Genomic DNA, 16,456 nt, shown 5'->3' on the forward strand with positions numbered 1-16,456 from the left:
TGTTCAGATGGCATGGAAAATCGTTTTAATGCAGAACGCACAGTATTTGCCAGCTGAAAAAGGAATCAGCAAGTCTCTGAACTGAAGGTGAACCGAACCTCTGCTTCCCCCACCTTAGTAGGACAGGTTTATAATGCCCTGTGGTGGAACATACTGGGGGGATTTTCCTGCTTTAGGTGGCATCGCCTGCCTGAAACATAACACAGATGGTCGTGTTAGTTTGTGAAAGGGCTCTGACATCATGCCCAGATTTCATACTGGGTAATAACGTTCTTGCCTTTGTAACTGTTGTTGAATATGGCATTTTTCTTTGCTCCATTTCTGTTCTTGACTCTTTAACAGTACATGAAAGCACCGTCACGTAGCTACTGCTCATATGTGGGGTTTACTACTGTATCTGAGAAATTTGCAGGGTTGTTGAAAAGCCAGAATAAAATGAGGGACTAGAGCTCAGGCTTGTGTCTTCTTAGTCATGTTAGTGTGCTGGAGCAAGTGCCATCCCACTGCTATGACAGATGCACTGACAGTTTTTGAAAGCTGCAGAACTGGAGATGATATGGTTGAAGGATGCCTCTGGAGGTCAGCTACACCATCCCAATCCACCAAGACAAGACTAAGTCAGCCTAAACTGCTTGTGACAGGTACTAATCACATATTCATCCAAAAACCACCCATCCTTTTTATCCATGCTTCTTGGAGTCACGAAGGTGCCGATATGCTTTTTTGTTTTTGTGCCTGTTTTAAGCAAACAAGCATGCACAGCCCTGCGTAGGATTTGATGAGCAGGTTGTAGAGATGCCCATGACCGTAACTCTGTGTCTGCTCTTAGCTGAAACTGGCTCTTAGCTTCCTTGTTTCACTTTCTTTAGTTCCCACCCCACCCCAAGCCTGCTGCTCTCTCTCTTTGTCACAAATGGTACATGTTTATGACATCTGGCACATAAATGTGGTGGTCCTGAAAGTGCTGCAGTGCCAGCAAAAACCTTGATGCTCAGCTCCTCTCACAGGTGGCTTCCCTTTCATCCTGTAGTCCTCCTCAGCTGGTGGAGCAGGCATCCTTAGTTAACTATGTTCCTGACCTGTTAGCACTTCAGGGCTGCTTCAGGGGCTCTTAGGAGTGTGTGCCTTTTGCAGCCACAGTCGAAATGGCTGTGAACACATACTTGAGGAAGTATTTCCTGAAAATGTTTTAATCTCTCATTGGTTAAAGTTTGGAGACTGCAATTTTCCCTTCTAAACTAATGTAGATAATGATTATCTGGCTGTAGTCATGACACTGAAGGTTTGTCCAAGTAGTGATGCCCCGGAAAAGTAGCTGTAGGTGGATTAGTTAAGCCACAAAAAAAATACTACATAGAAACTGTTGTCCACTGCTGAAATCACCTTATTCAACTACTGTAGATGCAAATGGACCCAGTTAATTTAATTCACTTCCAGAGGGAATGCAAACTAAATAAAGTCACGCTCATTAAGAGGAGTGTTCACACAGGTTTAAATAATCTTCTTCAATTTATTTTGATGAACTTTTCTGAGCAGACAAATCTTTACCATAATTTCTCCAGGGTAAGACCGGAGCTTGTATAAGACAGGAGTGCTTAATAGTATTGGCTTAGAAAAGGGAATATATGAGTGGTTAGAAGAGTGTCGCCCTCTCTGCTTGCCCCTTGGTGTGCGATTCCAGGTTGCTAAACCATGAAGTGGCAGCCGGTGATGCTGTTCTGGGTCCCACTTTGGAGAAGCTCCCCTGGTTTCCATGAGCTCTTCCTCTGTTTAAGCGACTTACAGCCCTGCATGCACTGTTCACCCAGTGCCTTGCTGTGTATCTGCTACGTGTAAAACCTCAGGGGCTGACAGCCCCCCCGCCAAACCTGGGGATGGGTGGAGAAGTGTCATACTCCATTCAGGTGGGTAGCATGGTAACTTTGGCTTGGTGGCCAGTGGGTCAGGACGGAGTGGGAGGAAGTAAAAAAAAAAAAAATTGGAAAAAAATTTGACATTGTCCTTTCAGTGGAGAGGAAAAAGCCTGAAAGGTGCCTTCTGCACGAGCAGGGGTCTTAGGTAGAGCTGCAGTTTCCTGGGCTGAGTTAAAGAGCTTTTGAAGCTTAATGGCCAGGCTACCTCCTCCCTCCCTCTGTTACTGCCTGTCACTGCCAGATCTAATAGGAATCTTACCTCTGTTCTAACCATACCCTAAATCCTTATTGACTTGTCTAGTTTGTATTTAGCACCAGAAGAAATGAATGAGAATCTAAATGTGTTCTGCCAGCCACCAAAAATACCTTTTTCCCTCTGGCTGCTTGGGAATTGCCTTAAACTCCCCTCAGGGCTTTTCTGTATGAAGGGACAGCTGGCGTAGAACAATAGTGACTGATTTACACTGATCAGTCTTCACCTTTCTGAAAGGCATCTGCCTTACACCAGCCACCCTGCCGTGCACACCTTTCAGAGGGGTGCTGGTGGGAGATGTCTGCAGTGTCTCCAGTCTCTCCCCGGCCTGACTCCTTTGTAGGTCCCAGGGAAAAACAATAATAAAAAAATAAAAAGGAAAGAAGAAACACTGTAAAAACTTAGTGGTGAGAGGTGCGTTTTCCTCTTCTTCACCCACGTGGTAAAGGATTACTGAGATTTGGGTCTTGCAGAGTTTTGGTTGCATGTCCTGTAGCAGCAGTGCTTGACAAAAAGACTGTCAAACTCAGTAACTGAGACATTTTTACCCCCATCCTAGTTTCAGCCCAACTCAGCTGAACTTTGTTTAGTCCATTGTTTACTTAATTTAGTCCACTACCTCCACTAAAATAGTCTGGGAGGTGCACATATGCACCTGAGCTGGCGGAATGGCAGCTGGGCATCATGTAGTGAGAAAGTGATGTCAAGGAGCCAGGAGCAGACACAGATGCAGCTGAAGGAGGCTGAGAACAACTGGTTGAAAGCTTCCTCTTCAGTCTCTAATAAATTTCAGTGGATAATTTTATGGAAAAAAAAAAAAAAAAGACTCTGCTCCAATTCCCTCCATTTTGCTTTGGTAGGAATCGAGTGTGTGGTTGAGAGCATGACCCAACAAGCACTGTTTTGGAAGCCTCACCTCCAGCATGGGATTAGAGTAGTGCCTGCTCCCTTGCATTTCATGTGAGGGCAATTAGTGCACGTGCATGGCAATTAGTGCTGCAAATGAAGTCTACACTGCTGTATTCTGCCTCTTTAATGGCTTGCTTTCCTCCTCTGCCAAAAGAGCAACCAGGCAGTCTCAAAGGAACCTGCTGCCTTCTGATACTTAATTTGCTTCAGGCTTACCTTGGCATCTGTCTCTTTCTTCTGCTGCCCAGCCTAGCCCACCTGCCTGTTCCTGCTATCAGAGCTGGAGAGAAGCACTACATGTTTCTGGAAAATCAGGCTGTGACTTGCACACCATGCTGCAGTCCTCCAGCCCTGTCTCTCCCTGGCGTGCTTTGTCATTCCCCATTTCTGGCCTGTTCTCAGCACAACGCTGGGGTGGTTTCTGATGAGCTCCACTGGAAGTGGCATCACTGAGCAGACAAACATGCAGGTGGGAAGTTGCAGAGCAATTTGCCTCTTCTAGGTATCATGGTGAGGAGGACCTTAAATTACACGTGGCATGCAGTGTTCATTCGTGACAACATGTTACTGACTGAAGTGTACGTATCCTACAGTATAGCTGGATCATGTACAAACTCTATCTGTATATCCATCTGTGTCTTAACTGGAATATTAAGTGCTCCAAAAAAGTTTTAAAACAAGAAGCTGGATGGGAAAAGGTCTGGCAAATAAACATGTGGATGGGTACTCACCAACTATAGGAAAAACTGAGGGTTAAAATACTAGAAGAGACCTCTCCAGCTGCTGACAGTGGGAGGAGGGTATGGGAACACAGGTGGAGCACGTTAATTTAATCAGGGTGTTTTGGTGTAGGCCTCCTTGTATGGCTTTCCTTATTGCAGCAGAGCACCTTGCAACATGGACCACACATGCAGGTTTGTTTTCTGAATGCCTTACAAGCAATATCTGCACAGTGACTCCTAACATGTCTCTTAATAGGGAGCTGGTAGTTTATGAAACATTTTTTAGGTGGAAGCAGTTTTTTCACAGGGCAGGATTGCTCTTTGGTAGGAGTATGGAATAATCAGCTTTACTCTTGAGTGAGTGCTGTGGGCAAGAAGGAAAAGGTTGGCGTTAGTCCCTCCAAAAGAAAAATTACCTCAGAGGACCCCTCCACTGAGGATGGCACACTGGGTTAATGGTGCTGCCTTGGGAGCCTTTTTCTTCTGCTCCACAGATCATGGAGACAGCTCAAGTGTGGGCCAGTGTTTCTTTCTAAGTAGAACTTGCCTGCACAGGACAACAGGCAAGCTGGTGCTTTCTAGATAATGCGGGTCAAGTGCTGCTCTGCTGAGGAGATGGGGAGGATTTTATTTAGCTAGTGGTAATACACAAGTTATTTCCTAACCCTCTTGTGCTGAGAACTTGCACTGTTTTTTCTGTTGTTTCTTTAACAGAAGTGTGAATCAAGCCATGATTTTATGTCCTCAGGACCAGTGGCTCAGGTGATTAAGGGCGGGGAGCTCACAAGGGTGTGCAGGCCCCATCACTGTGGCTGCCCTCCAAAACTCCTGAAAAGCAGCTGCCAGAGGCACCCGGTGACTTTTGGGAGCAATGGGGACAGGCAGACAGAAACTGTGTATAGACAGGACTGTATATCCCTGCTCTATGAAGTCGTGAACATATGGAGCAGACAGTTGTTTGGGAGGTCTTGGTGGGTGGAATATTAACCACGGTGAAAACAATACCAGAGGAGCACATGCATCCACCCTGGCACTTTGCATGCATGTCGTCATGGAATTTCCAAAGAGGGCCCTAAACAAAACTGCATTATAGGGGAACAATAACGCATTGTCAGCAGTGGCTGAGGATGCTGGGCTGGCACCTCTTTCCGTAACTGTGCCCTAAACTGGTTCTTGTTCACAGTGTTTCTGGAGCTGTTGCATGCACAGCTGTATGTTCATGGCTTCAGGCCTGATCTAAGGTTTGTGTTCAGGTTTGATCAAGGTTTGACCAGCCCCTTGAGCAGGCAGAACCCCCTCAAAGCTGGGGTGCTCAAGGAGCATGGCAAGAATAGTGATCTGATCCTCCTGGATGGGCATCTGTCTCAATCATAGTGGGGACATTGTACCATGTCAGAGTGGGTTTTAATACATGTGGAGTGTCTGATACTTGTCATGGTGAACCCATGGGATAGCAGGCTTGACCCAGATAGTTTTACAGCACAAAAGAAATGCTTATGGTTTCCTGGGGTCCTTTCCAGTCTCAATATCTGGGGAGGAGGATACGGTCTGAAGAAGTGATTGTCTTGAATTGGTTAACCTGCCGGTGTCCCTGACTGCTCTTTAATGTAGTGCCTAGGCACTCAACATGGGATGCCTCAGGCATCTGGAAGCTGAGTTAGGTACAGGCTCCTAAGTGGGTCTTGTGTGATTAGCTTTCTAAAATCACCCTAAACCACGTTTTTCATTGACCAAGCAGTGTGAGAGCTTCCTCGTGCCTCAAGTCAGTTCTACAGAATAAATAACAGTCTTGTGGATTTCTTTATTTGGTCAAGCTTTCAGAGGTAGCTGCTCTTGAATAGGCATAAGCTGCCTGACCAATCTCACGTACCCCAGCAGGCCGATTACTTATGTGATCAGCAGTGCAAACAGGTGTGGTAATGCAGAAAGGATCCTCACAGAGCCTTTGGCTAGACTCTGAACAGCACACTTGTGCTGGGAAGGAAAGATAGAGTATATTCAGAGGCTAGGTGTCTGTCAGGTTTTGTTAAAACACATAAATATTCCAAATGGGAATACAGCTTTGAATTTGAATGCTCAGAGAGCAAAAGTGAACAAGCTCCTTGTAAAAATGCTTTGTGTGTTGGCCTGAAGAGGAAGGGCATGGTCTGTGTTGTGCAGATGAAAGGCAAGCACTGAGGGATGCTAACGGTTGGGTTCCAGCTTCTTTGTTGAACAGGTTACAGCTTCTTTATTGAATTCTGTGCTCGCAGTCCTGCCTGCCTGTTTTCTTTGCTTCTCCACATGCCTTTTGCACCAGCCACAGCAAGAGAATGGTGTTGGCAGTGTGGTGTTGAGAGAAGGTGGGCTGTTCTGTGGGATCTGGGGAGTTAGTCTGCAGGACCTTGGGGAGGGTTGGACTGAAAATGGACTGTGAAGGAGAGCCTGTGTGTGAGGAGAGAGCAGGCAAGGTGACAGAGGTGTCTTGTGGGCCCCTAGGGAGGTGGTGGGGACAGAAGGCTGGAAATAAAACCAGGAAGATCAGTGGGATGGGGCCTGGAGATGAGGAGAGGCAGCTGTGAGACATCACTTGCGGTTGTTATTTTTTGGTGTAAATTTGTTGTTATTTTGAAAGCTTTAGATCTGTACCAGTATTGTTACAGAGGCCAGACCAACCACTTCTTAAATTTTCTCCTCTCTCTTGAACAAAGAAAACATTACAAAGAACTTGCAATTAAAATGAATTGTGAAGTGTTATTTGGTGCCTGCTGAGCAAAATATCATGAGCTAGCTGAATTAGCAGTCTGGGAGTGTGCTGTGTAGGATGCAGTGAAGCACAGAGCCTCGGCTGTAGCAAAGAGATGGGGCATCAAATGCTCCAAGTTCGCCCAGGCTTTGCTGCTGCCTTGGAAGTGGATATATGGCAACAGGCTGGTAGGTAATGGTTGCTTAGAAGTGGCTGAAGAGGACTGCAAAGAAGAGGGGGAGGAGAGAACAAGGGGTTGAAAGAAGTAAAGACAGACTCTGAAGGTGAGACCCAGAATATCTTGCCATGTATCTTACATAGGGGATAACGCTTTACTTAAGTTTTTTGGTGTGTACATGTTGGTCCCCTCTTTCACGTGCAGCTTGTCCATAACAAACAGTTCTCAGCTGGGACTGACAATAGAAAAATTGTAGGAAACTTTCACCAAACAACTCACTGGTAGGTCTGCCTCCTGTTTTGTTCCTGAGCATTTCTGTTTTAAAGGAGCCAGCTGCTGTGTAGCTGTAAACATAGCAGACTTTGCTAGCAAGTTTTATCTTTGGAGGGTCCGCATCGATCCAATGCAAACAGCTGCCAGGCTCCTTTGTCCTGTCTCCACATTGCCACCACCACCACTCCTTACAGGCTCAACTAAGTCTGTAGGTCACAGCCTCCCACCACGTGGGGATGGTGTGGTGCCCACGCAGAATGGCTGGAAGCAGACAGCCGTGAGGAATGGAAGGATGGAAGAAGCTGGTGTGTCCCACCATCCCGCGGGATGTTAGTGTGGCTCTGACGTTGAAGCAGGCTCAGCAGCTGAGTGGGTGCATTTCAGTTTCCCTTTGCAGGATGTTTTACAGGGTCTGCTCATCAGGCGATCTTACCTTCATCAGGCAAAGCAGAGCACGGTGCACAATCCTACTTGTCTCTGTGTGCTTTTGCAGTGGCACAGGTCATCAGTTAAGTGAAGTGGTTTTCCTAGGGGATGGGGTTTTATGTTATAAGCATATCCTAATGTTGGACGTCTTTTGATGTTGCATATGGTTATGCTTTTATTGAAGGAATGTTTTACTTTTCAGAGCTTCTTCCACAAGGGAAATGTGTAGGCTGACAAGGCTAGATGGAGAGAAGGAGAGATGCTGAGGACTGAAGGAGTAAAAACTTTGTTCATTACTGCAGGGAACACTGAGCGGGATTGCTGGGAAGTGCTGAATGTAGGCATGCTGTACCAGATGCAATTGCTCCTTAGCAGAAGAGAAATCTACTGGCTTGGTTTAATGCATGGTATGATCCTTTATAGCCAGGCACAGCTACTGAAAGAAGCATTTGTTGTGGCAACAGAGTTATTTTTGTGGCACATGGATGCCCAAAGCTGGGAACTGACAGGATTTGAAATTACCTGGGGAAGGGGAAGGGAAGAGGACACTTGTAAACAGTGCAGGCGAAGGCAGGGCATGTAGCAAGCTGATGAGTGCTTGTGGGGTGAAATTGTGTGTGAGTTCAGTATGGGTCAAACAGGCCAGAGCACAGCTCTTGAAGGGCTTATTTCTGGTTTAATGCATCCAATAAATGTGCCCTGAGCTGGACCTCATTGGAGTAAAAGAGGAGAAAGCAGTCAGCACATCTGCTGTTAACCGACTGTCCACATCTCAGGGCTGACAGCCTGTGGGGCCCAAGTCATGCTTGGGAGACGTTTTTAATCTCTCATCTCTAGCAACGCAATTTATCAATATCATCTTTGTTAAACCGATGAGGAAATTAATGCATGTTTATAGAGACCACACCACAAGTGATACGAGGAGCAACTAGTTAATGTTTAGCAAAATTCTTCTGAAGATGAGGAGTGGTATACAAGCCCCGTTCTGACTGTCTCAAGGTTACTCATGAAAGAAAAATGCTGTTTTAGAGGAAGCTTTTGTCACTGTGATTGCAGCAGGCCTAAAATATAGCTGAACATTCATCCATTGCCCGGCTGACTATATATAGCATTACAAGAGCATGTCGGGTAGAGATGTATATCCCTATAAGCTGGAGAGATGTAAGTCAGGTGAATGAAGCCAGGAGAAAAGCCTACCTAAAAAGCATGCTGAGCTAAGTGACTCAGATGGCAGCATGCCCCAAAGGAAACTTTCAGTGAGGGTGATTCATTAGCAGTCAAACACTCCTTTTTGTTTTCCTGCCCTGCTATGTTTACATTTTGAAATGTGTGCACATCTCACTGAAATGGCCTTGCTAGCTAAAGTATTCTTCTAAATGGGAGAAAGGAAGATTTTGTATTTAATGTTTGATTGGCTCTGAGGCTTGGACTACAAACAAAAGCTGTATTTAGCAGGATTCATGTATATAGTCTGTAAGGTACTGCTAACGTCTTACGCTGATAGCATCATTGTGTTTTGGGCTGTGATTTAGACCTGCCTAAGGAGACCCCGAAATTCCAGGCCCGGATAGATGTCTTAGGTGCGCAAAAGGGGGAGACCTCGAATTTGTCAGATTCCACACACAGCCCAACTTTTTCAGAGCGTGTTGAGACATCATAATACCTGTGAGTCCTCCTGCATCCAGAAATCCCACTGAAACCAAGGGAAACATCCCACCAAGGGGGTATCCCACTGAAACGAAGGGGGTGTGCTGGTCCTGTGAGCTACGTGGGCTGCTGTGACCCACGCTGTCCCCTGCAGCAGCAGTGAAGCTCTGCTTTCTGCATGGCAGTATGCTGTGTCATGCTTGCAAGGCTCCTGCTGGTACTGTGCAAATAGGATGAGGTTTCCTGCATCAGTGTTGTGCTGGCAACAGCCACCAGCTCCTGATTCAGTTAAACCCAGGCATGATGCGGGCAGATTGGTGGTTGTGATTTACAGGGCTCTGCTGGAATAGAAAGCCTGTTGTCTACCAACACATTGTCCAGACAGCACAATAGGGCAAGGTAAGCACTAGAAAAGCAAGGTCAAAGTGCTGACAATACCATATTGTATTGCCTGACCCTGGACAAGTGGTTTACAAGCCTTGCTTCTGCTATTCTATGTGAAACCAGAGTAGTGCTTGCTTTTATATATAAAAAAAAAAAAAAAAAAAAGGCTTTATGGTCTGTGGGTGGAAAGCATTCGTTTGAGTGTGAAGTATTTCTGTTGTAGAAAGAATTAGTCTCATTTGCCTTAGTTTCCTGTTCCCAGGCCTGGTATTCAGGGAGATCACAAATTCCTTTTGAAGATGGAAATCTCTTTGTAGGTGTTCTGAGTTTCATTCATCGCAATCCATCTGGAAATGCATTTTGGAACAATCCGTTTTGTTTGTGGCTTTGGCTGGCTTTGCATTCTCTGAATAGCAGAGTGTGGTTTGGGCTTTATAATGGGATATATGGTCTCTCTGGCTTGGTTCCAGCTCAGGCTGGGAAGGACTGAGAGGAATTACCCTTGGGTCTGTAAGGCAGACCTCTAAGGCAGTAGCAAAACACTAGGTATCTAGCAGCAAAAGCCAGACAAGCAGCCTGTGTGGGACGGTTTGGTGTTTCTCAGGCAGCCAAAGAAGCTGCAGAGTGCCTTTCTTGGGGAGGGTCCCAGCAGGTAGAACTGGTCGGCACTGGAGCACTAGTTACTGCTTCAAGTCACTCTTCACAAGTGGCCTCCTATTCCGTATTGCTGCGATGGGTTGTCAGCTTCCATGGCATCGTTTTCTTGCTCCTGCTAGTCCGTGACCTTTCTCTGAATTCACAAGCTGTTGCCCAGTCTGCCAGACTGTATGGGAATGGCACGTGTACCTGCCAGGTGAGCCAGCACCTTTTCTTTCTAGGCAATGTGGTGCCTAAAAGAATTGCAAGAATTTAAGCCTGTTAAGCCACAAACTCTCTTAGAAGTTGTTGCATTTTTTTTTTTTTTTTTTTTTTTTTTTTTTTTTTTGCTCCTCAGTGGGACAGGACCAGATATTATAATTAACCTCCCCCCTACCTCCCAGCTAGCTTTCCGTTGAGCGTCTGCATTTTTAGATTCCGCCTGTCTGCGGTCCAGCCCCAAGATAGTTAAATGTAATAAATAAATAATGATAAAAATAGTCTCTGAGGACTCAGCAGGCAGCAGGCCAAGGAATCTGGGCATGCTGCCAGCAGCTCTTCCACTGGAAGTCTAAAGTTAACTCAGACTATGGGCCTGCATCGCTCTGCTCAAATGAATTTTTGGGGAAAAGTCCCTCTCCCTTCCCCACCTCGAGTGGTACCCAGCAGGGTGGGCTTCAGGGTTTCGGTGCAAACGTGAACATGGGGCAAAGGCTGTGGTGGCCATGCTGCCATGGTGAGGGCTGGAGCAGCAGCAGCAGGGGCAAGACCTCCAGGCCTCAGCTCAGGGGAGCAGGTCGGTCGCCAGATGCCAGCACAGAGGGGTCTGCCGTTCATGGGGCTGACCCTAAAGCCTGCTCAGATTATGTCCCACCCCATTACATCTCAGGATAGGAGCTGTCACACTGTGCGTGTTTGTACTCCCGTTTCCTATCATGCTATATATCTGCTGCGTATAGCTCCGGGATCTGAGAGTGATCTACCCGCATCCTAGACAGGCAGTTACCACTATCAAGAATATCTGGGAAATTATGTATCCTAGGAAATGTGTGCCCTCTGGTGAGGAGCAGCCTGCCAGCAGGTGGGAAGGTTTAGAGCAAAAGAGCTGGGATTCCCCTTTAAGGAGAGGCGAGGGGCCCAGAAGAGCGAAGCTTTCCGAACTTATCTGCACGCAGCCATCGGCACAGCTCCTGCAATCGCGCCCAGCACGGAGAAGTCGAAAGTACAGCCCCAGACCTGTGCCTCCTCACCCTGCTCTGCTGGGAACACTCCCTGCACCAGCCCTGCTTCACTCAAGCTGCTTGATAAATGTTTTAAACTGTCCAGGAGGTTCAGGCTTGCTTTTCTGTAGGCATGTCGCTAACAGAGCGATTGCAGGAGGAACTGGTACCATCCGGGTTCAATGCTGGCTCCCACATGCTTTAAAACCCCTAAGTGTGGGATAATCAAACATCCCCAGATTGCCACACACCTGCAGTGGAAATTCCAGCAAAGGCTGGTTTGGGGCATAGTGCTTTTGTTTTGCAGGCAAGGTTGGGCACGGTGTCTATTTTGTTCCTGGCTTTATCATCTGTATTAATAAAGTGTGACCTCGAGAACTGGCAAGGTAGCAAAGATAAATGTGCTTTTCAGATTTGGTACTGTGCAAACCAGTCCCTGTGGATGTGCCTGCCGGTGGTCTTACCTGGAGCTGGGAGCATAAAATAGCTGTTCACAGCTGGGGGGAGTGGGCAGCAGGTAATGGAGAGGGAATACCTGAAATACCTCTGGCCCCGACCCCAGGGACAGTCTCCAGTGGCACAGGATAAATAGTGAGAGGAAATCCCCTTGAAAATCCAAGACATCTGCTCTATTTCAGGAACTGGGAAGCTATCGCACACCAATTCTCTTGTCCAGGGCTTTGGAGTGCAGGATTCAGGCTTTCTCTGCTATCATGTGCTGAAGAACCTCTAGAGGGACACCACCAAGGAAGATCTGTGATTCTGTACAGGCTACAATTATGTTTCTCCTTTATTTGCAGTTATTTTTCCCCTAATTCTACACTTTTCCCTAATCCTCCATTGTGCCTGCTTTTATTGATCTGCCCACTTATTTTTTTATAGAAGCCTGCTGGTCCGTGGCAGAGGTTAAAGTGGACTCTGAGTAAGACTTCACTGCTTGGTCTTTGTGAGGCAAATGAGTCAAACTAGAGCAGCCCTGAAGAGTCAGCAACCTAAGATGTGTGGGGAGAGGCCAGTAAGCAAAGGGCCTCTGGGATGCTTATACTGTCAGCTACCAAATTTAGAGAGGGAATTTCCTAGCAGTTGCAGCAAACCAGCACCACTCATGCAAAATGCAGATGCAGAAAGAAAATCAATGCTTTAGATACCTCCCTGGAACTTCAATACATTTGAACTCCATATCCCCTCGCAGGGTGACAAAAAGCTAGTGTTAATTTTGAGCTTTTTGTAAGTGCTTTTCTAAAGGGAGAACCCTTCATTTTTGTTCTAAAGCTCAAATGTCTGCATTTTTTTTTTCTTTTTTTCTTTCTCTGGCACCAAATGCACCTTCTGCATAAGTGCAAAAGTAAGCCCTCCTTTGGGACAGTGCAGTGTTGATAGGGCTGCTTTCTAGCTGGAGCAAGTCCATGCAGCTGAGAGCTCCAAGTATGTCTCATCTCAGAGAGACTTTGTCCACAGTAGAAATCCCTTCTTGCCCTGTAGCATTATTGGATCAATTTGTCATGGAAGTATATGAAGTTCTATAACTCTGGTCATGACCCATGACTGCAGACAGTGCAGAGGGTGATGGAGTTCCTTTGGTTCAGGGGCTGTCCTAGAGGAAATGCTTAAATACAAATTCTCAACAGACTAAATTACTTTTTCTGGCTGGCTCTTACTGTATGTGTTGCAGCAGCTCATTCTGGTATTAATCTGGGCATAGAGCAACCCTGCATTCAGGCACTTGGTTCATTTCAGGTAGTTAATAGGTAAGTACTCAGGTCCTGTAGCAGTGACTGCTTCGCTTAATAGTTCACTGACTTCAGAGGGTTTTGGATAACGCTCATAGCATGCACTTAGAGTCTCTATTCCCCGCAGAGCTGAACTGAAATCCTTTGTGTAGGTGTGGGAGGAAGGGCTATATGGATTTTTATACCCAGATATAAAGTAGTTATAGAAGTAGGAAATCACATGAGTAGTTTTGCTGATTCAGTGAAGCCTATCTAGTCTATTAGAGCCTTGAATAAAAATACCCATATATACCTACAAGCCAGGAAGGGCTGGTCCCTGCCAGGTCAGCACACAGGGCGGTAACGGGGAGATCAGCAGTCTGTCAAGCACAAGACAAAGCAGGCAAAGTAATTACATCTTGGCAAAAAAGTGTAATTAGGAAAGAAAGGCCATTGCTTAGGTGGCTGAGTGCCTGTGCCCCTGCCGTGTATCACAGCCCTCTCATGTGGTGCTCCCTGGATATTCCCGCTGTGGTTGGGGTCTGTCTGAGCATCACAGCAGCCCACACGTGAGTTCTCTCTTCGGCAGGAGACGCTTGGAAGTGGCCTAAAGCAAACAGTTGGTTCCGACTTCAGCTCCCCATGCCTGGTGAAGGTGCAGCTCCCAGAGGTGGCGAAGGGCTGGCTAGTCCCTGAGATAACCCCAGCAAAACCTGTGCCACTCTGGGTGTCTTGCTCTTTACAGCACTGTGGTGATCGGCTGCTCAAGCTGCCTCCTTCAGCGAGCCAGGTCACCGCTGCTGTGAAGTGAGCTTCACAGACTGGCAAAAGCTTTTCAGCTGTGACTGATGACCACTGCCTGTCTTTCCACTGACAGACCCCATGTTGTTTTCTTGACGGAGTTGCCGCCACTCGCGCTCTTGATTCAGTTAACTTTTTGCCTTATTTCTGAGCTGTTTTTACCATCCCTCCCTCCAAGAGCATGGTCGGTTCTTCCAGCTTGTCTCTTTGCCAAGGTATTGCTGCATACATGGAGAAGGGAGTGCCTTTGCTGAGGCCCATCGCTATTTTTTTGTTGTTGTTGTTGCTTCCTGTAGCTCTGGCTCCTTCCCTGTAACCAGATATTTTTGGTTGAGACATCCCCTTATCTACTTGCAGTGACAATTTTCTCTGGTTGTCCTTCTCACCCCAGTGTGTCTTCCTGATACCTCCAGCCACCCCAATTCTGCATTGTTGGATTTGTTTCTCTTGCCCATTAGATGGTGGGTAGAGTCCATTGGAATAGGGATGACACCAAAGGTTTTATTTAAATGCTCGTGGTTTAATGCCTGGAAAGAGGAACTGTGGCTTACAGTGGATGGGGACATGGGAGACACTGGCTCTTTTGCTGTCTGTCTTACATTCAGTGCAGCATTCCTCAGGCATCCCTATCTGCAAGATGAGGGAACCTGTAAAACTTCTTTTCTACTAGTGAAAATATCAAGTTCTGCTGTGCTTAGGAAAAGAGTCCATTTTATCTTATGATGCTTTAGCAGTGGTGGGAGCGGTCCTGTTTAGCTTAGTAAAGCATGAATTTTAAAGGATCTAAAACGTTGGCAGCTTGCAAAAGGCAGTCAGAGTGCTGCAGCATCAAACACCTATTTTTCAGTCAGCTACGTTGTACTAATGAAATAATACCAGAGGCTCAATGAGAGCCTCTAAACATGTGCTTGAAAGCTGCAAGTAAAACTGTTTACCTTTCATTAACTTGTTTAGCTTTTACAAATCACGTGAAACATGAAAGTGTGTGTCTAAAGAGCAATCCTTTTAGATATGAAATAATGTTTGAGTGTTTAGAAATTAAAGTAGCTTTTAAAACTATTTATGTTGAGGTAAACAAAAAAATATTCTTGTAAATCTGTTGCTTCTTTCTCTGTGTGTCAAGTTTGCTTTTGTTTTGCATTTGACTTGGCTGTTTCTACTCCACATTTTTTTTGTGTGTTTTGGCTCTGTTAAATATTTCCTTCTTCAATTAATCTTCACATTGTGAAAGAAGTTGCAAAGCCTACGCTCATTCTGAGCATGCTGTGCAATACTTCCATCTCCTATCAGTGCTCTTCATTTAATACTTGAGGTAGTGGTAACTTTTTCCAGAGAAATTAGACGAATTTTGGTAACCCACCTTTTGCTGCCTGGAAGTTCCTAGAGGATGTTTTGATAAACGCCATCAGCGTTGCATGAAGTCCGTGTACCCTCCTCTCATTAGATTTGCTTTGCAGAGAACAAGGAGGGAAATTGTATGAGGCGCTTCTGGCTGTGGCCATGACACCGACCAAGTTCCTTGTCCTCATTTCACTTTATTTTCCATGTTTGCATTTTGTTTTCCAAACTTATTTTCCATGTTTGTTATCCGGGAGCACTGTGGACTGGTAAGAGGTGAGGTGGCAGCTTTCTCTAGAATTTCTGAACATCATTTGAAATTATTTTCTTCATTGCTGGCAGTTTTGCCATTTTTTTTTGGCAATTTTGCCCTTTGCCATTCCACCCTCCAGTATTTGTATATCGCCACCACCACACAGCTGCCTCTCAGTCAGAAGGCAACAGTACTGCAAAGGCAAAATCGAGAGCTAAATTTCACCTGGCAGCACCTCCCCGCTGGCTGTGGAGGGATAGGGAAGTGTCTGTAATTCCCCCAGGTTTGTAGGATGGCTTGTCCATTATTGAGCTTGTATGAGAAGTTGATAACAAGCTAATTAGTAGAAACTGCATTATTAAGAGCCTGTTATTTCTTTTCTTCCTATCTCCTGTGTCAAAAATGAAATTCTGAATGATACTTATAAGCGTTGTATGTCTTAGTGACCTTTGTTACCTTTGTTAGAGGGAAAGAAAGATGCATGAGGAAATAAATAGAGACTAAGCTAGATCGGTCTTAAAACTGGTGGAAGTCTGTGGTGTCAGGAGTTTCTGGTATGTAGATCAAAAGGGTCAGACACCAGATTTTTTATGTGTGTCAGGTCTGGTCTGAATGTTTTTGTATAGGATACAGGCAGATGTTAGAGTACTTATTGCAGATGCTGTGCAACAGATTTCCCTCTAAAGCCAGTATGCATCTTGCATGGGCTTAAGAAGTAAACGGCAGAAGAGTTACTTCAGATTTACACTGATGGGTTATGCAAATGTCATCTAGTCCTCTTCTGAAGTCATTAGGAATCTTTCCATTGCCTTTGTAGGAAATGGGGCTACCCCACAGAGCCGAATGTTTCCTGTTGAAATTTCCCACCCTTTACTATTTCTGTGGTTCATTAGTTTTCCCGAAGGAGTGATACGCTGCAGTGGAGATGGAAATTTGGAACTCGGCTGAATGCCGTAGGTGCCATTTCCCAATTTAGAGCTCCTGTTTTTGGCTCTGTCTGTTAATGGTTGCACATGGATGTAAGTATACCTTAATTGTCCTTTCTATAATAATCTCTGCCCAAGTAGGC

At 45.8% G+C, this 16,456-nt stretch overlaps 1 protein-coding gene across 3 annotated transcripts in view; it reads left to right on the forward strand.

Moving 5' to 3' along the window:
* Positions 1-16,456, forward strand: part of ADCY5 (adenylate cyclase 5) — a 215,419-nt gene that overhangs the window by 11,262 nt on the left and 187,701 nt on the right. Inside the window, exon 1 of one of the 3 annotated variants that reach the window (XM_084524660.1) lies at positions 3,956-3,989. The exons of 1 other annotated variant lie outside the window; for it this stretch is intronic. In XM_084524660.1, the coding sequence (XP_084380786.1) occupies positions 3,984-3,989 (6 nt within the window). In that variant the 5' untranslated portion in view covers positions 3,956-3,983. Of the gene's footprint in view, positions 1-3,955; positions 3,990-4,525; positions 4,560-16,456 lie in introns of those variants that run through there. One more of the 3 variants, XM_084524659.1, reaches the window with a different exon arrangement.

The sequence above is a fragment of the Aythya ferina genome (genome assembly GCF_964211825.1).
Source record: "Aythya ferina genome assembly, chromosome: 6".
NCBI classification, from domain to species: Eukaryota; Metazoa; Chordata; class Aves; order Anseriformes; family Anatidae; genus Aythya; species Aythya ferina.